The sequence below is a fragment of the Saccopteryx leptura genome, chromosome 3 (assembly GCF_036850995.1).
Source record: "Saccopteryx leptura isolate mSacLep1 chromosome 3, mSacLep1_pri_phased_curated, whole genome shotgun sequence".
Taxonomy (NCBI): domain Eukaryota; kingdom Metazoa; phylum Chordata; class Mammalia; order Chiroptera; family Emballonuridae; genus Saccopteryx; species Saccopteryx leptura.
The window spans coordinates 211,820,520-211,847,834 of record NC_089505.1 but is presented as its reverse complement, the minus strand read 5'-3'; the positions used below and the strand labels follow the sequence as shown (position 1 = coordinate 211,847,834).

The window sequence follows — 27,315 nt, the reverse complement described above, 5'->3', positions numbered from 1 at the left end:
AATGTAGGAACAAGTTTTGGATGGCTCTCTACAGAAACATGGTGAGTTTTCAGAAATGACTTGTGCAGGAATGTGGTTAATGAAAAGTAAAAGGGGTCCAGAGGAGAGAGGGTAGCATGTACATCAAACAATCACTTTTTAAAACTCCTCTCAGCTCTCACCACTCTTTTGTCAAGTAAGAGCCCAACAAAATTCATCAGGAACAGAATCATGATTGTGGTATTAAATACAAGGACTACATTTATTTATTTGGTAAAGAAACCATGAGAAAAGTGGGTTGGAATGGGCTTAGACTTATTGTCCACTCCACTGGGAGGCTTGGTGTCTGTGTTCAGGAACCAGAAGGCTGCCCGGAGATGGGTTATAAGGACAAGCACATAACCCGAGGCTCTTCAACTCCAGCGCTTCTGGCCTGTGGGAGAGCCTGCACCAGGCAGGAGGGGAGCTGCGCCGTTCTCCTGGCCCTCCATCACCCCTCACCTTCTGCTTGCTGACCTTGCTGTAACCTGAGAGCTCTCCTTGCTTCGGCTGTGCAGTCCAGAAGACAGAACTTCCTCTAGGAAACTGACCAGTAGATTGGAGGTTACTCAAAGGAAAAAATTAAAAAGCATCTTCCAAAATAAAGTATCTTCCTCATGACATCTAACTAGATGGAAAGATATGAGTAGTATGCCAGATGTACTGGTCTGATATTGAGTGTGGAAGAGAAGCATCAGTTGAGGATCCAACATCCAGACAGGAGGGAGAGCCTCCCCAGGGTCCTCACTGTGCTTTTGAGCATTAAACTCATATAAGATCCAGTAAGACTATTATTATTTCAAGTTTCAAATTTCTAATTAGAGAGTCAGAATGTTTAAGGGCAAGGCTACTATATTAGCTGAGAACCATGTTACATCAGCACCTCTTATCCATATGTACTCTTGTAACTGCCTCAGAGCTTGTATTGGGCCTCTAGTCTCTTCTCTGTCCAATCTACTTTCCAAAGTGGCACTATGGTTAATTTTCTACAATGCAGACTATAACATATTGAATATGCTCCCCTCATTTTATTCTTTTTTTAAAAATTTTTATTTTTTTGTATTTTTCTGAAGTTGGAAATGGGGAGGCAGTCAGACAGACTCCCGCATGCACCTGACCGGGATCCACGTGGCATGCCCGCCAGGAGGCGATGCTCTGCCCATCCGGGGCATTGCTCTGCCACAACCAGAGCCATTCTAGGGCCTGAGGCAGAGGCCACAGAGCCATCCTCAGCGCCCAGGCCAACTTTGCTCCAATGGAGCCTTGGCTGCAGGAAGGGAAGAGAGAGACAGAGGAAGGAGAGGGGGAGGGGTGGAGAAGCAGATGGGCGCTTTTCCTGTGTGCCCTGGCCGGGAATTGAACCCAGGACTCCTGCACGCCAGGCCGACACTCTACCACTGAGCCAACCGGCCAGGCCCCACATTTTCTTCTTTTAAAATATTTTTTAAAAATATTGACTTTAGAGAGAGGAAGGGGAGAGAGAGAAGGAGAGGGAGAGAAAAGAGAGAAAAAGAGAGAGAGAGATGAACATCAATTTCATCCATCCAGGCACTCACTGGCTAATTCTTGTATGTACCCTGACTGAGGATTGAACCTACAACCTTGGCAATATCGGGATGATGCTTTAACAATTGAACTATCCAGCCAGGGCTCCTCTCTTCTCCTTTAAAACCTTTCTTTTGCTTATAGAATAATGTACAGCCTGGCCTGTGGTGGCGCAGTGGATAAAGCGTCGACCTGGAAATGCTGAGGTCGCCGGTTCGAAACCCTGGGCTTGCCTGGTCAGGGCACATATGGGAGTTGATGCTTCCAGCTCCTCCCCCCTGTCTCTCTCTCCTCTCTCTCCTCTCTCTCTCTCTGTCTCTCTCCTCTCTAAAATGAATAAATAAAATAAAAAAAATTAAAAAAAAAGAATAATGTACAGATTAAAATCAAGGCCATTCATAATGTGGCCTAATAATAAGTAATACTTGTATTTATTTTGTTCTGAGAACCATTTTAAGTCATTTGTGTGTGTATGTATATATGTATGCAATAGATACTATTATTCTTATTTAAGAAACAAAGAAACTAAGCTATAGAGAGGTTAAGTGACTTGCCAAGGTCACAACAGCTAGTAAGTGGCTTAGCTGGGATTCAAACCCAGCCTCCAGAATCCGCATCCTTCAGCATCACACAATACCGCCTCTCACTGGTCTGGTTCCATCTCCCACCATGCAGCCCACATACTGTCCATGCCCAGCTTCTCATTGTTTCTTAAACGTGTTGTGAGCTTTCATACCTTTATGTTTTTGCTCTTATTATGTCCCATGTCCAAAATGATAGACTACCCATCTCTGTTGGATGAAATCCTTTTTATCCTTTAAGCTGAGGATTAAAAGCCACCTTTTCTATGAAGCCTTCCCAGACTCCTTCATGCTGGCCTAATCATGGCCATCATGGCCATCACTTAGCCCTAGTGCTATTTTAACATTGTATTAATATGAATGAAGTGGTCTACATATTATTGTTGCCAAAATAGGGTGGGACCATTGCTCCTTAGGGGTCTTGTTGACTAAGACTTACTCAGCTTGGATCTCCAGGGCTTAGCACAGAGGTGACACCTAGTAGGTGCTCAGTAAAGGTATGCTGAATAAATGAATTAATTAAAATAGCTACCTACTGGCAAGAGAGTCTTCTTTATGATGAGTATTTTGGGCAGTCTTTTTAAGGACTTACTCTAAGGAGACAGATTTATAGCAAACAGAGTGTTGGAAATGTGACCAAGTACCTTGTTATTATCATTGTTTTGCAGTTTTAGATCTGGAAGATTCTGAGCTAAGAGGATTTAAATTCCAAACTCCTTTGCAAAAGAAAAAAAATGGTGGAATACAGAGAAAAAAGTAGAAGCTACATTTATTTATTTCTCTACAGATATACGAGCACCTTTGTCTGGCCTAGCTTTTTGGCCAGTTGGACTGGAGACCCTTGGAAGTCAGAAAATGACTTTTGGTAAGAATGAAACAAGTTCTGGGAAATGCTCTAGGAACTTAACAGGGGATCTTTGCTTTACCGCAGACTCTGCCACCTGTAAAAAGGAGAGGAGTAACATTCCTGAAATTATACTTAACCCTCCTCTGTGTATCAACAAGACCCCACATTCTTGACTGCTTGACTGCAGAAGAAACACTATATTTTCCAAGCCTAATTTTGTTTTCTGGGGCCATTGTAGCTTTTTAAAAAGTATCTGTTTGGGAACTTTGATGAATCATTGCAGAATGCTTCAAAAAATGATTTCTTTTTCTAGGGTTGTTTTAAATCAGTCTCACTTAAAAAGCAGAGTCAAAAATCCCCTTCTCCTGTGGTACTATCATCCAATTCAATTCTGCTCAGTTCAATTTAACAAGTATTTACTGAACATCTATTATGAAGTAGGCACTGAACTAGGTGAACGAATGAACACATTGTGATTCCTTCCTTTAAGGGGCTCTCAGTCAGAGACATACACACAATCACAACTCAGTGTGAGACATGGTATAAACAGACGCACCAAGAGTTAATGTAGTGCATTAATGCTATTGCTGGTCTTGGTTTGTGCTGTCATCACGGTGCTTTCCCAATACGATGGAAGGAAGGAAGGTCAGCAGAAAAAAGCCCTGGTTTTTAAGTCCAGCTCAAAAAAGTCTCACATCACACATGGAAAAACAGGTTTCACTTTTAAGTTTTTGTCCAAGACTAGACACTAACACTTATAAGATTTTAAATTTTAATTACTTAAGTAATTGAGCTGAACAACTGTGTATTACTTAAGTAATTGAGCTGAACAACTGTGTTCCTAAACAAAGCTATATATTATAACAAGACAAAACTACATCTATTTATCTCTTCCTCTCTTTTTGACTCTACTCCACAGACAGAAATTACATGTGAGTTTCTTATTATACCAAAGATAACAAAGAAATCTAGACTCAAATCTGAATAGTGCAACAATGGGGAAAAATGAGAGAATTTCCGGGAAACAGAAAAATAGAAGACTTTCAGAAAAATAATGAGAAGGCTCCTTCCCAAATACTAATTAACAACCCTTTGCTAGAGATGCTGGAATATGGGAGTGAGTGAGAGGAGGGTAGGATAAAAGGTGTCATAGTCATAGCTTAAAATACTGAAAACTCCTCTCAGTTCCCACTGTTTCCAGTTTTCAAAGTCACTGCATTTCCTACCCCTCTGCTTTTGCCCAAAACTATTTCCTCTGCCTAGAAGGCTGCCCTACCCCTCTTGTACTTTAAGTAGTGAAAATCTGCATATATTTTTTATAAGGAAGAGAGAGAGAGAAAGAAAGAGAAAGAGAGAGAGACATATCAATTTGTTGTTCCACTTATTTATGCATTTGTTGGTTGATTCTTTTTTTTTTTTTTTTTTTTTCATTTTTCTGAAGCTGGAAACGGGGAGAGACAGTCAGACAGACTCCCGCATGCGCCCGACCGGGATCCACCCGGCACGCCCACCAGGGGCAACGCTCTGCCCACCAGGGGGCGATGCTCTGCCCATCCTGGGCGTCGCCATGTTGCGACCAGAGCCACTCTAGCGCCTGAGGCAGAGGCCACAGAGCCATCCCCAGCGCCTGGGCCATCTTTGCTCCAATGGAGCCTTGGCTGCGGGAGGGGAAGAGAGAGACAGAGAGGAAAGCGCGGCGGAGGGGTGGAGAAGCAAATAGGCGCTTCTCCTGTGTGCCCTGGCCGGGAATCAAACCTGGGTCCTACGCACGCTAGGCGACGCTCTACCGCTGAGCCAACCGGCTAGGGCTGTTGGTTGATTCTTATATGCGCCCTAACCAGGGATCAAACCTGCAACCTTGGCATATCAGGATGATGCTCTTACCAGCTGAGCTACCTGACCAAGGCCAATTCTGCATCTTTAAAAATCCAATTTTATATTATTACTCCTCTAAGGAATTCATTTGTCTGTGTGACCATTTTCATGTGAGCCTATGAGTTTTTCAAGGGCACAAACACTATATGGATACATTCTTTTTGTTAAAATTTTAAAATAGTATATACAGAGATCAGGTCTTCCTTAATTCTTCTCCTCATTACTCAGAGATAATAATTTGATCAATAAATATTTATTAAGTGCCTACTATGTGCCAGACACAGTTCTAGAAGCTGAGAATATACTAATAAGGAAAGTAAAAAAATATTGTCCTCAGATAATTTATATTCCAATGGAGGAGGGAAGAGAAACAAAATTAACAATTAAAATATAACAATAATAACACAATAATAATGGTGAACACATTTCACTGTATGCGAAGTACTAACAAAACAAGAAGAAATCAAGGCACAGAGAAGTCAAGGTCTTATAGCTTTTTGTGTGTGTGTGTGTGTGACAGAGACAGAGAGAGGGACAGATAGGGACAGACAGACAGGAAGAGAGAGAGATGAGAAGCATAAATTCTTCATTGTGGCATCTAGTTGTTCATTGATTGCTTTCTCCTCATATGTGCCTTGACTGGGGGGCTACAGCAGACCGAATGACCCCTTGCTCAAGCCAGCGACCTTGGACTCAAGCTGGTGAGACTTGCTCAAACCAGATGAGCCCATGCTCAAGCTGGCGACCTTGAGGTTTCGAATCTGGGTCCTCTAGGTCCCAGTCTGACGCTCTATCCACTGCGCCACTGCCTGGTCAGGCAGTCTTATAGCTTTAAAGTGACAGAGTTGGGATACAAACCCAGACAATTTGGCTTCAGAGTTTGTTCTTTTTATAAAAAAATATTAAAGTTATTAGGGGGGGTGACACTAGTTAATAAGATGATATAAGTTTCAAGTCTACAATTGTATAATTCACAGTTTGTTGTCTTAACTGTGATGCTTACACTGCCTGTCAGTAGTATGTTAGATGGAAGAAAATGCTATGGAGACAAATAAGGCAGGTTTGAAGGGCAGTTGAAGGTGTTGGTGGTGTGAGATTTTTAAATTTAGTAGTCAAGGAATGCCTCACTAAGAAACTGACATTTGAGCCAAGAGCTGAATGAGGTGACAGAACATAATCTGGGGAAGAGCAAGTGCGAGGCCTGGTATGTTCAGGGACAGAAACAAGGCCAGTGTGGCTGGAGCGAAGTGAATAAGGGGCTGGGTAGTAAGAGATGAGATTAGAGATGTTAAGGATGGAGATGGAGGGAAGTGTGAAGAGAATAGTCCAGGATTCCAAAAATAGGAGAAATAAGCAAGAGAGACAAAAAATGGCCAGTGAGGTAGGAACAAGTAGAGCTTAGTTTCTGGAAGCTAAGTGATAAAAGTGTTTCAAAATAAAGGGACTGATCAACTGTGTCAAATGCTTTATAGGTCAAGTGAAATGAGTACTAAAAGCTGACTCTGGGATTAGCCAAGTGGTGGCCCCTGTGGACCACAAAAAGTACAATTTTGGGGAGTGATGGGGGTGAAAGCCTAAAGGGAGGGGCTTAAGATAAGAGGCAAGGTTTAAAAGAAATGTGGGTTTAGGAGAATATGCAAGCAGAAGAATTAAAGACAGGGAGTATAAACATTTAGTTATAAAGAGAACAGAGAAATGCTGCATGTGGCTAATAGACGGTTTTAAAGCTGGGGAGAAATAGCATAGAAATAGCCTAATTTTCCCTATAGAGTAGGGAAAACTGATTCAGGAGAGAGGGAAGGTTGGAGTGACCTCAGGGAGTACGTGAGGGGATGAGATCTGGTGCCAAGGGGAAGGGCTGGGTTTAGCTAGGAGCATTCATCTACTGTGACCAGATGGAAGGCAGTGGGCAAGAGCAGAGGTAGGAGCTGTTGAAGTTCTCTTCTAATGGCTGCTCTTACCAGTTAATGCACATTTTGAATTAAATATTTGCTGAATGAATACATGAATCATACTCATATTTTTTAAAGAAGTTGAGACCCCAGCTTAAGTGTCACCTTTCATGCTAAGGTTTCCTGAATACCCAACAGCAATTTTATTAGGAACAAGGCAAAAAGTTGGCATTCAACATCTATGTCTGGAAAAACTAGGAATCTCATGCTCAGAGATCATATTGCTTCTCACTGGATGTCTACTTTAACTGTAAAGAACTTATTATTTCTCAAATATGCTGTACCATTTTTCCTTCCTTCCTGTCCTTAATTATGCTGTTTCCTCAGCCCTGACTGCTCTTTCCTCCTATGAAAATCCAGCTTATTCTTTTAAGGTCTAGCTCAAATCCTCTTTCCTTTGTGAAGCATTTCCTGATTAGTCTGCCAGAATTAATTATTTCTATTTAGGACATGTTTTATTTAACTCACATACATTAACACTTCCAAATCTTTGTACCTAAAAATCCCTAACAGAAGAGTGAATTTATTAGTCTTGAGGATATAGTCCAAATTGGTTTATGGCTTACATCTTTCTTTTTGGTCTGGTATTCTGTTTTGAAAATGCACAACAATTTTATTTTTCACAAAAGAACCTTTAAAAAATTTTTTTAAGTGAGAGGAGGGGAGACAGAGAGACAGACTCCCGCATGCGCCCTGACTGGGATCCACCTGGCAACCCCTGTCTGGAGTTGATGCTTGAACCAGCTGAGCTATCCTCAGTGCCTAGGGCCCATCCTTAAACCTATTGAGCTACTGGCTGCAAGAAGAGAAGAGAGAGAGAAGGGGAGAGGAAGGGGAAGAGAAGCAGATGGTCGCTTCTCATGTGAGCCCTGACCGGGACTTCCGCATGCCAGGCCAATGCTCCATCCACTGAGCAAACTGGCCAGGGTTGGAACCTTTAAAATGTTGAGATAAACATATTTTAAGGTATTTAGTTAAATTATTTAATTCCACCCCTGAAAATCCACCCAGATTATATGAAAATGGACACTCTAAAACATATATCATGTTCATTTTGTGCCTTTGTGAATCCCTGTGACTAATTATATCCAAATTTGAGAAATACAAATTTGTTTGACTCCCCCACTGGACCATAAGATCATCAAAGATAGGGACATCTTATTTTCTGCTTTTGTGGCCCTACTTCCTCTCCTACTGAGAATAGGATAAAAAAAAAAAAAAAAAACAACCAATGGGATTCTGCATGTAACCAGCATTGTGGATATATCATTCACTGAAGTATCTCATGTGAGTGGAAAGGATTACTCAGAGTCCACAGGGCAAAAGATTCATTCCTCAGGTGTAGACCCACCTGTACTATCAGTTACACAGAGGTCTGAAAGGAGGTTATCATCTGAGACTAAAAAGAGATAGAGATGTACTTTCTCACCACTGGGAACTTTTGTTGCACTTTGTCAGAGCAACCACAATTACAGGAATAGAACAGTGACCACCCTAAAAAATATACAAGAAAGAAAGCCCCAAATAACCTAACTGTAGAAAGCCTGGAGGCTGATGACTCTACACAAGTCTGTGAATTATAGAGGCACTGACTCTGGGGGCCTCAAAGGGGAAATTTTAAATCAGCACAAATAGAAATTGAACTACTAAATAATTTCTCCTCACAGACTACAAAGTCATCTGGCAACTGGACAACCTTCAGAGTAAATTTTATCACTTCCCCAATATATTCCTACTTGGGATACTAATATAATTAATTCTGCTCTTGAACTATGTGAGAGTGTGGGTTTTCAGAACAAGTTATATAGAAGTACAAGCGATGACACAGGTGGCGATGATGAATATCCAAAGCCTTTTTTACTTCGTTTCCTCCAAATGTGATGTGAATGGCGGCTGTAACAAGTAACATGTGTTGAGTGCTAACCCTGCGCCAGATTCTCCTCTAAACATTTGGTATATATTGAGTCATTCAATCATCACAATAATGATATGAAGAAGCTATTATTATCTCCATTTTACAGTTGAAAAAACTGAGGCACAGAGAAGTTAAATAATTTGCCTAAGGCCATACAAGTGGGACTTAACAAGTCCCAATGAAACCCTGGCAGGGTAGCTCAGTTGATTAGAGCATTCTCCCAAAATGCCAAGGTTGTGGGTTTGATCCTCGGTCAGAGCACATGCAAGAATCTACCACTGAATACATAAATAAGGGAATATCAAATTGATGTATCTCTCTCCCCTCCTCTCTAAAAAATAAAATAAAATAAAAATCCTAATTAAGAGCACTAAGAGCCCATGCTCCTAATTGCTATACTACATTACCTTTTAAAAGGCCAAAGAGTATGGAAAGGTAATTTATAAATAACTGATCTCATTCTAGCCCAGAAGCTCTAGTGATGATCTGAGTGAAGGAACATGTGTCCTGAGGCACGCACCATTCGGTAGGGAAGGTAATAGAGTTTGGCAAAGGAATGACAACTCAGGGCTGTGCTGAGGACAGGTACTTTCCTATTTAATAATCCCAGTGGCAGCACATTGACGACACTTAAAAATTTGTAAAACATTATTTTGTGATCATAAAAAAACATGGGAATGTAGATAATATAGGAAATAAAGAAGTTATTGAGTCACTTTTTTGTCACTATACAGCATTTTGAGCTTTTCCTTCCATTTTTACCTTCTTTTTTTTAACACAACAAATCCTAAAACAAATATGCATATACTGTACTGGGTCTTACATACTACACTAAAAGGCATAGCCCACAGACTTGTAAGAGATGACAACATTTTCCTAACAGGCAATGTTCCTGCTGCAAGAAACAGAAACCCATTCAAACTAGCTTAAGCAAAAGAAAAACGTGTATGGATGGCGTGATGGTTGGGGTGGAGTCTGTCACTGAACTAAAGTTAGAAGGAGATCAGTGGCCTGACCAGGCAGTGGTGCAGTGGACAGAGCGTCGGACTGGGATGCAAAAGACCCGGGTTCGAGACCCTGAGGTCGCCAGCTTGAGTGTAGGCTCATTTGGTTTGAGCAAAAAGCTCACCAGCTTGGACCCAAGGTCGCTGGCTCAAGCAAGGGGTTACTCAGTCTGCTGAAGGCCCACAGTCAAGGCACATATGAGAAAGCAATCAATGAACAACTAAGGTGTCTCAAGGAAAAACTGAGAAAGCAATCAATGAACAACTAAGGTGTCGCAAGGAAAAACTGATGATTGATGCTTCTCATCGCTCTCAGTTCCTGACTGTCTGTCTCTGTAAAAAAAAAAAAAAAAAGAAGGAGATCAGTGCCCCATAAGGGCCTGGGATCTGGAGCCAAAGCTGCTTTGAAACCAGACAGTACCTCTCTGACTTCTCTTCTTTGTCTCTCATTTATTGGCTTCTTTTAGTTTCATACTGTTTATCTGTTTTGTTTTTTTCTGCATTTGAGTTGAAGTGACCTTTTTAAACCAACCTTTCCCATACAAATTGATGATTTTTAACTTTAAGTTGAATTTTAAGAATTAGAGGAGGCCCTGGCTGGTGGCTCAGCATTGATACGGAGTATGGATGTCCCAGGTTCAGTTCCCAGTCAGGGAACACAGGAGAAGCGAACATCTGCTTCTCTCCTCTTCCCCTTCCACAGCTAGCTCCATTGGTTTGAGCATGGTCCTGGGCGCTGAAGATAGCTTGGTTGTAGAGCCAGCTTCAGGCACTAAAAATATCTCAGTACTCTAGCTTCAGCTTGAGACGGGGTTGCCAGGTGGATCCTGGTCGGGGTGCATGCAGTAGTCTGCCTCACTATTTCCCCTCCTTTCACTTAAAAAAAAAGAATTAGAAGCAGCTCACCTAAGGGTTGACAAGGTCATGATTTGACAGTACAAACTGGTAAAGCTTTTCTGGCTAGCAAATTGGTAATTTACATCTTAAAAGTGCTGCAGCAATTTCATCTCAACATTGCTAGTGATGCACGGAGTCTGGGATCACCCAAATTTGAGCTTGGATTCCAGCTTTGCACTTCCTTGCTATATGACTTAAGGCAAATTACTTAATTTCTCCATGTTCCAGTTTCTTCTTTTGAAAATTGGGATTATAACAATATCACCTCTTGGATCATGAAGATTAAGTGAGATAATATATGTAACGAAGTCAGCAGACTATCTGGAATAGAGTATATGCTCTATTATTAGTGTCCCAAGTGAACTGAAAAAGTATATAAAGTATATATACAATATGTTTATTGTATTATTATTTATAAGAGCAAAAAATTATAAACAATGAATATCAAACAGTATTTGTTTTGGTCACCACTGTATATCTAGTCTCAAGATAGCTCCTGGAATATAGTAGGTGCTCAATAAGTGTTTGTTGAGTGAACATACTGAGGACTGGTTAAATTGTGGTATAATCAGACAAGAGAATGCTATTCAGTCACTAAAAATGACATATGGGAAGTATTTTCATTGAAAGTACATGAATAGTATATTCCTTTTATTTAAAAATATATGTATAATACTAATAGAAAAAGGTCTAAGAGGCTATATATAGAGATGTTGATAATTCCTATGGTGAGATGAAAGCAACATGGATATTTATATCATTTTTTGCTTAGCTGTAAAATTTTCTCCTACAGGGATTATGCATTGATTTTGTATGAAGATCTATTGAAAAAATGTATGTTCCAGCACACAAATAAATTAGAATCCAGGGACACATGTAGATTTGAACCATGGGTTAAATTAAAAAAAAATTAAGTATCTTATTAGAGTTATTCATTTTTATGCCTACTTTCCCATTAGACACTGAGATACTTAAAGATATATAACACATCTTCATCTTTCTAGAACTTTGCACAGAACCTTCACATAATCAGCCCTCAGTAAATGCTTGCCAGGGACAGTGATACACTCCATCATAGCCCTTGCAATGTGTCTAATACTTTGGTTGCAGGAGGGAAGCAAACGTCCCCCCAAATCTCTACAAAGATGGCGATGATTCCAGGTTTCACGACTGATCCTGAAATGCCCATGAGTGAAGAAGAGTCTCCTCTAGATTCCTCTTCCTTTGAAATGCAAATTCTGTCACAGGATCCTAATTTTTCTGTAAATAATTCAGAGATCGTACCAACTCATGGTTACAGGAGAAGGTCCAAGTTTCTAGTGTTACCTGTTTAGGTAGAAATCTGTAAGTACCTGTTGATAGTATCAATCAGTCCCTTCCCAGCTTCAAATTTATTTAGAAAAATTCAAAGTGACAACTGTTTTCTAAGCCCTAAACTGTACTCTCTACCAAAACATTCACATTACTGACTGACTTTGTTAGAATTTGTAAGATCATCAGCACTTAGGTATCATCTCAGGTAGTGATAAAACTAACAGCTGTCACTAGTTAATCAAGTTAATTTTTATTCAAAGAGCAATATTGCCTTAAGTCTCATTCTTAACTATCTTTGGGTGGCAAAAATCTTAAAACTAAATGGATTCCTCACTTTTGTACTATTTTTTTCTCTGCTTTGATTTACAGTACTTCCCAGTAGGCAGAAGCTTCACATATTGGTCATTTGGTAAAACATATTTTGCCAATCTTATAAATGATATTTATAAGCAAGGGATTGAAAAAAAATTATAGCTAGATAAAGCTGCCTAAAATATTATTTCAACTAAGTGCTTAGGTGCCCAGAGACTGGAAATTCTTAATATTGAACTTGAGTTCAATTTCAGTTTTACCACTTATCAGCTCTACAACTTTGGACAAGGTACTTAACTTCTTTATACTTCATTTTCCTTATCTGAAAAATGAGGTTGATAATAATGTCTGCCTTGTGAGAATTAAACAAAACTGAATGAATAAATCAGCACTACACAATAGAAATGTAAAACAAGTCACATATATGAGCTGCTATGTAATTTTAATTGTTTTAATGACCATATAAGATAAAAAGAAATACGTAAAATTAACTTTAATAGCATATTTTATTTAATCCATATATCAAAAACATGAGCAATTTAAAAAAATGATTAATGAACTATTTTACACTTTTTGGGGTACTAAGTCTTTGAAATCCAGTATGTATTTTATATTTGTAACACACCTCAAATTAGCTACATTTCAAGTGCTGAATATGTGGGCAGGGGCCACCTTATTAGAGAGCAAAATTATTCAGTATTAAAATAGTGTCTAGCACACAGTATGTGCTAAATAAATTTTAGTTCTTAGTATCATCATAACCCTGCCCCCTTAGAAAATGCTGTGGATCAGTGTTTCTCAAAGCATGTGGCTTATGATACCAGCTAGTATCAGGAAGTTCTAGAGCACGGCATTAAATAACACTGAATTACATAGTGAAAAACTATTCCTTTTTAAATTCTCTTATCATTCTGACTATATCAAGGAAAAAGTATTAGTTTGGTACTACAGTGCTTTGTTCTTGTTACCTTTTTTTATTGAGATATAATTCACAGACCATAAAACTTACCAATTTTTAAGAATATTGTTTGATGATGTTTTTTGGGGGAGAAAGCAGATGTTTGATCTGGCACAATTAAATATATTTATATATCTCATACTGGAAGGTTCCTTTTGAACTATAGGAAGTTAGAAATTACAAGTCAATATATGCTTCCTATATTCAGATAAATTAGTTTCTATTAATTATTTAGATTCCAGATAAAGAGAAACAACTTTGGGGGAAATTGCAGCTATATTACAGCAGATAGACATGACAATACCATTTAGGACACAAACAATGTATTGGCATCTTTCTCCCCATTCAGCGGGTCACTTTCTTATTCAATGTTTGAGATGTCACATCTATTTAGGATGAGAATGGTGTGCAGGAGTGAAGGGGATGGATGTTCCCCTTTGTACCCAACCCTAAAATGAAACCCACAGGGCACAGAGCTGCCTTCTTAGATGTGATCGCTGTGAATTGAATGAAATGAATTCTGTTTCTGGGGTGGGGTGGCCAGTCAGACGCTCACGTCATTTTGGCAAATCCTAACCACCTCTATCTGCTCATGTCTGCATGATGTCAGACAAGTGGTCAACCTGTGACCCAGGCTCTGAGCCCGGAGAGGCCCTGGGCTGTCTCTGTCTCACCCTCACTTCCTCCCAGGAGTGGGTGAAAGCATTCATGGTCTTCCTCTGGATGCCAGCACAGCCCAACATGCCCCCAGAGGGACCACTGGTGCCTGACGGGACCATGAGCTCTTTGATAATTTTGACAATATTTTTGTTTTTTGTTTTTTTGTATTAAGTGAGAAGTGGGGAGGTAGAGAGACAAACTCCTGTATGTGCCCGACTGGGATACACCCAGAAAGTCCACTAGGGGGCGATACTCTGTCTATATGAGGGTTTTGCTCTGTTGCAACTCGAGCCATTCTAGCGCCTGAGGCAGAGGCCATGGAGCCATCCTCAGCGCCTGGGCCGACTTGCTTCAGTGGAGCCTTGGCTGTGGGAGAGGAAGAGAGAGACAGAGAGGAAGGAGAGGGGGGAGGGTAGAGGAGTAGATGGTCGCTTCTCCTGTGTGCCCTGGCTGGGAATTGAATTCTCGACATCCACAGCCAGGCCAACCCTCTACCACTGAGCCAACCGATTTTGACAAATATTAACAGTCATTTAACCACTTCCCAAATCAAGATAGAGAACATTTTCAACACCTGAGCCAGGACTTCTTAAAAATCAAGAAACTAACAAAACCTTAATAGCAATAAGAGGCAGGAAACCAACCCATATCTTTGAATACATAGTGTCAAACTGCCTTCCAGTACAGTTATGCCAGTTTATACTTCTAGCAATATTTGAGGCTGCCTCACTGCACATTTATCTTAAGGAACTGACCAGAGATGGAACAAGGGTTTATCAGTATACAAGATGTTTACTGCAGCATTATTTATATCAAACAAAAATTATAAATAATATGGGTCCAATAGTAATGGTTAAAGACACATCCTTAAAATGGAAATTATAAGCCCTGGCCAGTTGGCTCAGCGGTAGAGCATTGGCCCAACGTGTGGATGTCCCAGGTTCCATTTGTGGTCAGGGCACACAGAAGAATCAACCATCTGCTTCTCTAACCCTCCCTCCCTCACTTCTCTCTCTCTCTCTCCTCCCCTCCTGCAGCCATGGCTTGATTGGCTTGAGCAAGTTGGCCCTGGGTGCTGAGTATGGCTCCATGGCCTTGCCTCAGGTGTTGAAATAGCTCGGTTGCTCAGTTGCTGAGCAACAGAGCAGCAGACCCAGGTGGCAGAGCATCACCTGGTAGGGGGCTTGCCAGGTGAATCCCAGTTGCAGTGCATGTGGGAGTCTGTCTCTCTGCCTCCCAGCCTCTCAAAAATTAGAAACAAAAAAATTGAAATTATAGAACCATTAAGGTTATTTTAAATAATTATTAATTACATGGGGAAATGCTCTCAATATAATTAAAAGTGAGAAAAACAAGTCTAGACAGTGTGATTCTCATCATGGCAAACACAAAATATAAACAAAATTCAAAACCTTTAGGTTAAAAAAATAATTAGGAGGAAGTATACCAAAATAGTAACAGTGGTTACCTTTGAGTTGAGGTATTATGAATAATTTTTATTTTTATATTTAATTTTTTAAAGGAAATAAACATGAATTACTTGGGGGAAATGCTCCTTTATCTTCATTTGATTTTGCTACTTAGAAAAATAACTGAAAAATGGGACCATTAGTGATCGTGCAGCCTTAGCTCTAATGCGGGCTTACAGAGGACCTACTATGTGCAGTCATTAGTACTGGTGGAAAGGAATCTGGCGGTGAGAGGACTGTTGATCTGGAGTCACCTTCTAGCAGGATGCATCCCCCTCCTTGTCAAAAATGTTAAGAAGTACTGAACCGACAGCACTGTAGACCCAGGTGCTCTCTTCACCTACAGTTCAGGTGGGGCTCAGGCAACTGCAGCGCTGTTGGCTAATACATTCGCCTTGCCTCCTTTTTCTTCTCCACTTCTATCCTGAATTTCCAGAAGGCAGAGAGATTTCTTCTACTGGGAAAACAATTCCATCCATATGGGTCTGTTTCTTGGCCTCTCCACTCACACAGCTAACTTAACGTGTCAACTGCTGCCAGCAGGGACTAGAACGCTTTAATATTGATTACCTTGTGAAGTGATAGGCAGGCGAGCTCAAACCAAGATAGATGCTCATTTATTTGCAAGGCAGGATCATGTACATCAGAAATATAACTAGATTAAGAGCTCAGTCTACTGTAGGTGAATAAATAATGGGGATACTTCATTTATATACATCTAAGAACTTGCTTTTCTATAACAATATAGTTCATTTTGAACATTTAAGAGAAATAATACTCTTAGTTCATATTAGCTTTGATAACCAAGGTGATTCTGCTAAAATATAAGTCAGCTGTCATGGTTCTTCTCACAACTCCACAATACACACAAAAACTTGTACACAAAGGTTTATAGCAGCATTACTCAAGACAGTCAAAAGATGGAAACAGTTCGAATGCCCATCACTGACAAATGGATAAAGAAAATATGCTATATGCAAATATACCATTCAACTACAAAAAGAAACGAAGTATTGATACAGGCTACAACATGGATATAGCATGAAAACATTTTACTAACTTAAGACTAACGGGTCTAGAACAGGGAAATCTACAAAGACAGAAAATTACGTTAGTGGTGGCTCAGGGCTGGGTGGGGGGAAGGAGGATTCTTTCTGAAGTGATAAAAATGTTCTAAAATTGACTGTGGTTATGGTTGCAAATGTCTTTGAATATGCTAAAAATGACTGAACTGTATACTCTAAAGGGTGAAGGGTATGATATATGAATTAGATCTCAATAAAGCTGTCTGTAAAAGACCCAAATCCTACAATGCTTCCTAACTCATAGTGAAAACAGGTTCTCATAGTCTACAAGGCCCTCCATGACCAGGCCCAGATGCCTCTGACTGCATTCCCTCTGCTCACTGCACCCCAACTCTTGTCTCCTGGACACACTGCATGACCCTGCCTTAGGCCACAGCTCTGCTGTGCCCAGGATACTCTTTTCCCTGTTTGTTTGGCTTGCTCCCTCACTTCCTCCATGTCTTTGCTCAAATCTCTTCTTCTTCTTTTTTTGTGATAGAGACAGAGAGAGGGAGAAATAGGGACAGACAGGAAAGGGGAGAGATGAGAAGCATCAGTTCTTCGCTGTGGCATCTCAGTCTCACATGTGCCTTGACCAAGTGGCTACAGCAGAGTGAGTGACCCCCTGCTCAAGTGAGCGACCCTGTGCTCAAACCAACGACCTTGGGGGCTCGAACCTGGGTCCTCTGCATCCCAGGCCAATGCTCTATCCACTGTGCCACCACCCAGTCAGCCTCAAATCTCTTTTTAATGAGGCCTTTCCTGATACCATATGGGTAGTGTGACTTACCTCCCTCCCCTATTACCTGCCCATTCCCCTTTACCTTGCTCTGCCTTTTTTCCCCATGGTATTATTACCTTCTGATTTGCTACCACATTTTCTTATTTATTAAGTTTCTTGTTTATTTCTGTCTCCCTCTGCATGAAAATGTAAGCTCACAAGGGTTAGGATCTTTTTTTATTCAGAGGTCTTCCAATGCTCAGTAAATATTTGAGGAATGAATAAATTAACTATTGAGTTTTATGCTGTTCTTATTTTTTTCAATATTTACCTATTCTAGAACTGATAACTTGGCAATATGATTTCTGACTTTTCCACATGGATGTTGGTGAAAGTATTTGTGGTGCTATAGAACTCATCTCATATATAATTCCCATAAATTGAAATCTGACTTATTCCTCCTCAATGTAGGATATATTAGGCCCATATAACTAATGAGAAAAGTTGTGAGGAGGAAAGCAATTTCATAAGAAGTGCAACACATGAGGCAGGAGACGACAGTCCACACACTACAAACCTGCGTGGGCCCCAGAGACAAATGGACTGACTGCTTAACTGGGCATTGCTGAATCCATTACCCACATCCTTTTCTAGGGTAGTTTCTCTGCCTTCAAAAAAGCATGACAAGCCCTGGCCAGTTGGCTCAGCGGTAGAGCATCGGCCTAGCGTGCGGAGGACCCGGGTTCGATTCCCGGCCAGGGCACACAGGAGAAGCACCCATTTGCTTCTCCACCCCTCCGCCGCGCTTTCCTCTCTGTCTCTCTCTTCCCCTCCCGCAGCCAAGGCTCCATTGGAGCAAAGATGGCCCGGGCGCTGGGGATGGCTCTGTGGCCTATGCCTCAGGCGCTGGAGTGGCTCTGGTCGCAACATGGCCACGCCCAGGATGGGCAGAGCATCGCCCCCTGGTTGGCAGAGCGTCGCCCCTGGTGGGCGTGCCGGGTGGATCCCGGTCGGGCGCATGCGGGAGTCTGTTTGACTGTCTCTCCCTGTTTCCAAGCTTCAGAAAAATGAAAAATGAAAAAAGAAAGAAAAAAAAAAAAAAAAAGCATGACAGTTATCCCTTAAAGAGGTCCCTGTACTATCTTTTATTTCTTTGAATCATGTACAAAAGGAAAAGGGAAAGCAATAAAAAAATTCATATTAAATTGTATATGGCTATGAAGAGAGAAGAAAACATTGACTGCCTCTTTATTCATAAGGCAATTTTATTAAGAATGTTGCTAAGGAGAGGGAGGCCCTGGTCGATTGGCTCAGTGGTAGAGAGTTGGACTGCGTGTGGAAGTCCCGGGCCTGATTCCCGGGCAGGGCACACAGGAGAAGCGCCCATCTGCTTCTCCACCCTTCCCCCTCTCCTTCCTCTCTGTCTGTCTCTTCCCCTCCCGCAGCCAAGGCTCCACTGAAGCAAAGTTAGCCCCGGCACTGAGGATGGCTCCATGGCCTCCGCCTCAGGTGCCAGAATGGAAGAATGGAGCCGATTGCAGTGGAGCAACGTCCCAGATAGGCAGAGCATCGCCCCCTGGTGGGCATGCCACGTGGATCCCAGTGGGGTGCATGCGGGAGTCTTGCCTCCCTGCTTCTCACTTCAGAAAAATACAAAAAAGAAAAAAAAAAAAAATAATGTTGCTAAGGAGATAATTAGCTTCTGCAAAGTTCCTTGGTGTCTTAGCAGCAAATAAACACCTTCTATTTTAAATAGTATTTAAATCTAAACAAAGATAATCACAATTACATCTAATCAGAGGAGGCCCTCCCTATAATCAAATCAAATGACTGCAGAAGGCATATAGAACTCTGCTTCATTGTGACAAGTGCTAGAATCACTGAAAAGTATTGTCATAAAAGACTGGTTTTAAGGGAATACGGTACTTAAGAAAGAGCAGCTTAAATTATAAACATAAGCAATAAGTTGAATTTCATATTCAACTATATATATTTCCTTTTAAAATCTAAGAGATTTATGCCCTGGCCGGTTGGCTCAGCGGTAGAGCGTCGGCCTAGCGTGCGGAGGACCCGGGTTCGATTCCCGGCCAGGGCACACAGGAGAAGCGCCCATTTGCTTCTCCACACCTCCGCCGCGCTTTCCTCTCTGTCTCTCTCTTCCCCTCCCGCAGCCAAAGCTCCATTGGAGCAAAGATGGCCCGGGCGCTGGGCATGGCTCTGTGGCCTCTGCCCCAAGCGCTAGAGTGGCTCTGGTCGCAACATGGCGACGCCCAGGATGGGCAGAGCATCGCCCCCTGGTGGGCAGAGCTTGGCCCCTGGTGGGCGTGCCGGGTGGATCCCGGTCGGGCGCATGCGGGAGTCTGTCTGACTGTCTCTCCCTGTTTCCAGCTTCAGAAAAATGAAAAAAAAAAAAAAGAAACCATCCATGTGTTACATAGGAAATTGCATAAATAAATTCCTCACAAAAAATAAACACTAACAATTCACAGAAATAAAACACTCAACATTTCTCCCCTGTAAAATGTTTTCATTGCTAGCTCACAGCAGCCCCACTATACCCAGGTATAAAACTGATTATTTATTTATCTATTTTTGTTTTTAGAGAGAGAGACAGGAAGGGAGAGAGAGGAGGAGAGAGATGAGAAGCATCAACTCGTTCATTGATTGCTTCTCATATGTGCCTTGACTCAGAAGCTCAAGCTGAGCCAGTGACACTCTGCTCAAGCCAGTGACCTTGGGCTTCTAGCCAGCGTCCTTGGGCCCAAGTCAGTGACCTTGGGCTCAAACTAGAGACCTTGGGATCAAGTGGATGATCCTGTGCTCAAGCTAGAGGCCCTGTGCTCAATCTGGCAAGCCTGTGCTCAAGCTCATGAGCCTGTGCTCTAGCTGGTGACCTCATGGTTTCCAACCCAGGGCCCTCAGCGTCCTGGGCTGATACTCAATCCACTAAAGCTACCACTTGTCAGTCTAAAACTGTTTTTTAAAAGTCCAGGTATAAAACTGATTAAAAAAAATTATTACTGGTATAGGATTTCAATATGTATTAAGAGTTGTGAGCTTCTTCAAAACACTATTAACATCCAAGGTAGCCCAATTGGGCATTTCCACTAAAAGCTGAAACTATGCTGCTTTCAACTCTGAAATATAAAATCCACAATAGTTTTATTGATTTAATTATGACTAATTTCATTGTTTACTTATTGGCTGGAGGTGAAATATTTATGAAACTAAATTATAAGAAACTGATATTGGGTCATTTATGCATTGCAAACATTAACTTTTTCCAGATGGCAGTTATAGCAACTCCCTCTTCCTAAAACTTTCATTGGTCAGGGGCCGGTGAACAATTAAAGATTTTAGGCCCTGGCCGGTTGGCTCAGCGGTAGAGCGTCGGCCTGGCGTGTGGGGGGCCCGGGTTCGATTCCTGGCCAGGGCACATAGGAGAAGCGCCCATTTGCTTCTCCATCTCCCCCTTCCTCTGTCTCTCTCTTCCCCTCCCGCAGCCAAGGCTCCATTGGAGCAAAGATGGCCCGGGCGCTGGGGAATGGTTCCTTGGCCTCTGCCCCAGGCTCTAGAGTGGCTCTGGTTGTGGCAGAGCGACGCCCCGGAGGGGCAGAGCATCGCCCCCTGGTGGGCAGAGCGTCGCCCCTGGTGGGCGTGCCGGGTGGATCCTGGTCGGGCGCATGTGGGAGTCTGACTGTCTCTCCCCGTTTCCAGCTTCAGAAAAATACAAAAAAAAAAAAAAAAAAAGATTTTATTGACCCTTCTATTGCTAAGGATATCTACTCAAATGTAATTCAGTAAACTACTATTTAGTATACCGTTAAGTCAAACAAAGATATACCAAAGCTGGCTAGTTAGAAGAATCTAGATTAAAGCTTTTGCAAAACTGCTGTATTTTCTGTATTTTTACATAAAAGATTTTCTCAGGAAGTAGGACATTAATTTAAGGAAAAACCTAGATGTTTAGGCTTTTTTCCATTTTTTTAAATGGCAAAATGCAATTTTATTTACAATACTATTAATTAGCCAAATACATCTAAAAATATATGCATTTTTTGTTTAAATGTAATCTATCTTTCCATCTAAATCCAACATTTTTTTTTTTTTGTATATTTCTGAAGTTGGAAACGGGGAGGCAGTCAGACTCCCGCATGCGCCCAACCGGGATCCACCCGGCACGCCCACCAGGGGGCGATGCTCTGCCCATCCGAGGCGTCGCTCTGTTGCGACCAGAGCCATTCTAGTGCCTGAGGCAGAGGCCACAGAGCCATCCTCAGCGCCTGGGCCATCTTTTGCTCCAATGGAGCCTTGGCTGCAGGGGGTGGGGGGAGAGCAAATGTGTGGATGAATCTAAACAAATATTGACTATTGAAAATAATAATAATGATTAATTTGGGGGTTGTAAAAACAAGGTAGACCCAAAATGCTGGACAATGATAGCTTGGAAATTGGGAGGAAGGTGATTAGAAATCCTTTTAAGGGTTATTCTAAGATTCTTGTATTATTTGTGAGAAAGAGAGAAGTAGATTAATTTTAACCTGTTTCTTCATTCATTCAACAAGTATATTTTAAGGAAAGGTAAAACTGTAGTCACAGATGCCATAATAGCAATTACTTGTGAGAAGAAGGGGGCCTGAGGCCTAAGATGGGCTCCAGGATTTGCTGGTCATGTTGTATTACTTGATCTAGGTGATAGTTACATAGATGTATTAACTTTGTGACATTTCATTGAACTATCTGCTTATCATCTGTCTACTTTTCTGTATGTAATGAACTATGTGTGTATATGCAATATTTCTGTAAAAGTTATGAAACTACTGCACAGTTTACACCAAAATAAATTTTTTTGTATTTTTCTGAAGTGGGTAGGCAGTGAGACAGACCTCTGCATGTGCTGGACCGGGATCCACCCAGCATGCCCTCCAAGGGCGATGCTCCGCCCATCTGGGGTGTTGCTCCCTTATAACCAGAGCCATTCTAGTACCTGAGGCAGAGGCCACGGAGCCATCCTTAGCACCCAGACCAAATTTGCACCAGTGGAGCCCTGGCTACGGGAGGGGAAGAGAGAGAGAGGAAGGAGAGGGGGAAGGGCGGAGAAGCAGATGGGTGCCTCTCCTGTGTGCCCTGGCTGGGAATAGAACCCAGAACATCCACAAGCTGGGCCAATGCTCTACCACCAAGCCAACTGGCCAGGGCTCAAAATAAAATTTTGATAGAATATAAAGATATAATTCGGTGACGTCACGGAAATGGCGCCGTGAGCAGTGTGTCCGACAGATCTCCCCAAAATCTCAACAAATTTATCAACTAGAAACAGAAAAATTTATCCTTGGAGCATTCCAGAGTTCCACACAAACTGAAAGCGAAAGGACTGTTATCACTTGAATCTGAGAGACGAGTCAGAGCTGAGGGTGTGGAGGAAGCTAACTACCGCACGGACGTTCATTCAAGCCGCGGAGGGAGTGCGCCTGTGGTGAGTCGGCCCACGCGTGCAGCTGCCCGCCCACACTCGGGGAGCGGCAGCCTGGGCGCTGCGAGCAGCTGCCGGCGTGTGGTGAGGGACTGCGTGTGCGCGGTGCCACGGTCCGGTCGCAGAGTGAGCTCCCTTGCACCGCCAGCGTCCCCAGCGGCCTGCGCACTGCGAGTGAGAGTCCCCAGCCACCGGTGCCCGGAGCACCCCATTCGCGCACGTGCCCTGGGCATCCCACTGGCCCGCACACCCAGGGTGCCCCATTATCCCGCGCACCTGGTGCGCCCCAGCCGCCAGCGGTGGGGCGAGCGGGAGAGGCGCCAGGGCTGTCTTTTCTATTCTGGAGATTCTCTCCGTGGGCGGGGCGCCTCACCCAGCCATTCAAGCTAATAATCAAGTGTTGGGGGAGGGGCGCGTGGGCAGCCTGAAATACCTTCTGGAGCACAGCTGCAGATCCAATCACTGAAATTAGCTTAACCCACGAAATCTGCGCACCCACGGGGCTCTAATTGATAAGATCTCTCTCAGTTCAGCGATCCAAGACAAGAGGCGTGATATTTTTTAGTGCCTCTCGCTAAAGGGGCGGGGGCAACTTCTGATTGACAGAGCCTTCATATTCAGGGATATACGCTAACAAGAGGGACTTGGCAGATATTAAGATCTATACAGCAAGCAGCGACTAGTGCCTCTTCTTCCCAGCCAAAACAGGCTACAAAGTGTGGAAAGCCTGGGTTGAGTGGTTCCAACTGAATGCTAGGCGCTGAACAGTCACCTTGACAACAATTGACTCCCAGCTCCGCCTGATTACGCTGGAGGCTCTGACTGCCAGAGCCTTTCCCAAAGCCTTGCGCTGAGTGGGGATAGAGTGGGGATTTCCTAGCTCTTTGAGCCTCTTACTCCCCAGGCAGAAGCAGTAGCAGCCTTATAGCTGGATCACCAGGCTGCTAATTCAGGAAGGGGAGACTAGGAGAGAGATTCCAGGAAAGCAAACTCTCTCATTGTTGGACCCTGCAAACGCCAACAAGCCTTGACTACCAGCGAGACTAAAGCCAATTATATGACATTGCCATAGAATCCCATCAACTGCAAATCCCTACCTAAGTGTGACACAGGGGCAGAGCCTGGGGTACAGAGTCACCGAACAGGAAGAGGGAGAGAAAAGAAAAAGGAAGAAGTTAACCTCTCAAAATCAAGAAAAATCCACAGACTTTATAACTTGTTCCACTAATTTTTCGTTGTTGTTGTTTGTTTCTTCTATCTTATTGCCTTTATTATTATTATTTCTATTTCCTCCACCTCGGTCCTTTTATTCTCTGCCCATCTTATGCTTCCCTTTTCTTGAACTACACTACCCATGAGTGTTACATTTTATTTCTTTTCTTCATCCTCACTCTCCTTTAGGGTTACACTCCAAAACCCTTAACTCTCACTCTCTCCCCTTTTGTTTTTTTTCTCTTCCTTTTTTTCTTCCTTCGTTTTTCTCTTTTTCTTATTTTTTCCTTTCTATTCGTTTCTTCTTTTCTCCTTTTACTTTTCCTCCCATTCAATCCTCAATCACAAACAAATTATTTAATTTGGGACTCAAGTTTTTATTTCTTTTTGCTTTTGTTTGTTTATTTTTGTGGCATTTTGGGTACTTTTTACGTTGCTTTTTAACTCACTAGCATTCCTCCTAACCCAAGGTCTCCATTGTATTTAGTCTTCGCTCCACTTAATACAACAGATTTTTACTTATTATTTTTATTCTTTTTTTCTTTCTTCTTTATTACTTTTTTCTCCTTTTTTCTGTTTCCCTCTTATCCCTCTCATTATATCTCTTAGTCGACCATCATTTACAAGCAAATCATTTTATGCTTGTCTAAGATTTTCTTTTTTTTTTTGCATTTAGTAGGTCCCTACTCCCTTTCTTTGCCCCTTGAACTCTTCACCCCAAATCAGGCCCTCCATTATAGGCAGTTTTTGTTCCATTTAGCATAATATAATTCACAGGTCATCACAATATTTCCCTGAGGAGGGGAGAGGAGGGGAAGAGAAGAAAGAAAAAAGGGGGAAATAATAAATTATTACTGTTTTTTTTTTTTGTGGGGTGTTTTACCTTTTTTTTTTTTTTTTACTTTTTACTCTTTATTAATTCTAAGTAGTGCTATCAACAAGACCACCCTCAGATGCCAATAAGGAAGAGGAAATCGAATATTATGGATACAAAAGATAGAGAGGTAACACAAATAGATGTGGAAAAAAATCTATGGAGAAAAGATTTAACATATTGGAAGCCTTGGAGCTAAATGACAGAGAATTTAAAATAGAAATCTTAAAAATACTCAGAGATATACAAGAAAACACAGAAAGGCAATTTAGGGAGATCAGAAAACAACTCAACGAACACAAAGAATATATTACCAAGGAAATTGAAACTATAAAAACAAATCAAACCACCTATGGCCATACCACCCTGAACGCATCTGACCTTGTCTGATCTCAAAAAACAAATCAAACAGAGATGAAAAACTCAATTCATGAGCTGAAAAACGAGGTAACGAGCTTAGCTAACAGAACAGCCCAGATAGAAGATAGGATTAGTGAAATAGAAGACAAGCAACTTGAGGCACAACAGAGAGAAGAAGAGACTCAAAAATAATAAAAACCGAGAAAGCCCTACAGGAATTGTCTGACTCCATCAGAAAGAATAACATAAGAATAATAGGTATATCAGAGGGAGAAGAGAAAGAAAATGAAATGGAGAATATACTCAAAACAAATAATAGACGAGAACTTCCCAAGCCTGTGGAAAGAACTAAAGCCTCAAATTCAAGAAGCAAACAGAACACCGAGTTTTCTTAACCCCAACAAACCCACTCCAAGGCACATCATAATGAAGATGACACAAACCAATGACAAAGAAAAAATTCTCAAGGCAGCCAGGGAAAAGAAGAGTACAACATATAAAGGAAGGCCTATTAGATTATCATCAGATTTCTCAGCAGAAACTCTACAAGCTAGAAGAGAGTGGACCCCAATATTTAAAGCCCTGAAAGAGAGGAACTTTCAGCCAAGAATATTATACCCATCAAAGCTATCCTTCAAGTACGAAGGAGATATAAAAACATTCACAAATACAGAAAAGATGAGAGAATTTATCAGCAGAAAGCCCCCACTCCAGGAAATACTAAAGGGGGTTTTCCAACCAGATTCAAAGAACAAAAGAAAACAAAACCACAAGTAACAGCTCCACCAAGAACACAATAAAACCAAACTTAAACTGTGACAACAAAAGAAAAAAAAGGGGGGAGAGGATGGAGATTAACAGTAGCAAAGGACGATGAAGTGCAGAAATACTCATAAGATAGAGTACTACAATGAATATGGTAGGTACCCTTTTCATTACTTAATGGTAACCACCCTTGAAAAAACCACCACAAAAACACTTGACTTAAAAAAGGTAGCAACAGAGGAAAGAAGTATGGAATACAAACAAACAAAAACAAATGATAGAAAAACAAAAGAGAAGAATCAAACAAAATACAAAACTAACAGAAAGCAATTTATAAAATGGCAATAGGGAACTCACAAGTGTCAATAATTATAATAAATGAAAATGGATTAAACTTACCAATAAAAAGACACAGAGTAGCAGAATGGATTAAAAAAGAAAATCCAACTATATGCTGCCTACAAGAAACACATCTAAGCAACAAGGATAAAAACAAATTCAAAGTGAAAGGCTGGAAAACAATACTCCAAGCAAACAACACCCCAAAAAAAGCAGGTGTAGCAATACTCATATCTAATAATGCTGACTACAAGACAGAAAAAGTACTGAGAGAAAAATGGTCATTTCATAATGATTAAGGGGACACTAAATCAAGAAGACATAACAATCCTTAATATATATGCACCAAACCAAGGAGCACCAAAATATATAAGACAGCTAATTATTGACCTTAAAACAAAAACTGACAAAAATACAATCATACTTGGAGACCTCAATACACCGCTGACGGCTCTAGATCCGTCATCCAAACAGAGAATCAATAAAGATATAGTGGCCTTAAATGAAATACTAGAACACCTGGATATGATAGACATCTACAGGATGCTTCATCCCAAAGCGACAGAATATACATTTTTCTCTAGTGTACATGGAACATTCTCAAGAATTGACCATATGTTGGGCCACAAAGACAATATCAGCAAATTTAGAAAAATTGAAATTGTACCAAGCATATTCTCTGATCATAAAGCCTTGAAACTAGAATTCAACTGCAAAAAAGAGGGGGAAAAACCCACAAAAATGTGGAAACTAAACAACATACTTCTAAAAAATGAATGGGTCAAAGAAGAAATAAGCGCAGAGATCAAAAGATATATACAGTACAGACAAATGAAAATGAAAATACGACATATCAGAATCTCTGGGATGCAGCAAAAGCAGTAATAAGAGGAAAGTTCATATCACTTAAGGCCTATATGAACAAACAAGAGAGAGCCCAAGTAAACCACTTAACTTCACACCTTAAGGAACTAGAAAAAGAAGAACAAAGACAACCCAAAACGAGCCGAAGAAAGGAGATAATAAAAATCAGAGCAGAAATAAACGAAATAGAGAACAGAAAAACTATAGAAAAAATCAATAAAACAAGGAGCTGGTTCTTTGAAAAGATCAACAAAATTGATAAACCCTTGGCAAGACTCACCAAAGAAAAAAGGCAC

At 41.4% G+C, this 27,315-nt stretch overlaps 1 protein-coding gene across 3 annotated transcripts in view; it reads right to left on the bottom strand.

The window, feature by feature from the left end:
* Positions 1-338: 338 nt before the first annotated feature.
* VPS45 (vacuolar protein sorting 45 homolog) overlaps positions 339-27,315 on the bottom strand; it is an 82,262-nt gene continuing 55,285 nt past the window's right edge. For 2 of the 3 annotated variants that reach the window (XM_066377370.1, XM_066377374.1), the window contains one exon: positions 339-564. In XM_066377370.1, the coding sequence (XP_066233467.1) occupies positions 477-564 (88 nt within the window). In that variant the 3' untranslated portion in view covers positions 339-476. Of the gene's footprint in view, positions 565-11,145; positions 11,895-27,315 lie in introns of those variants that run through there. The other variant, XM_066377373.1, reaches the window with a different exon arrangement.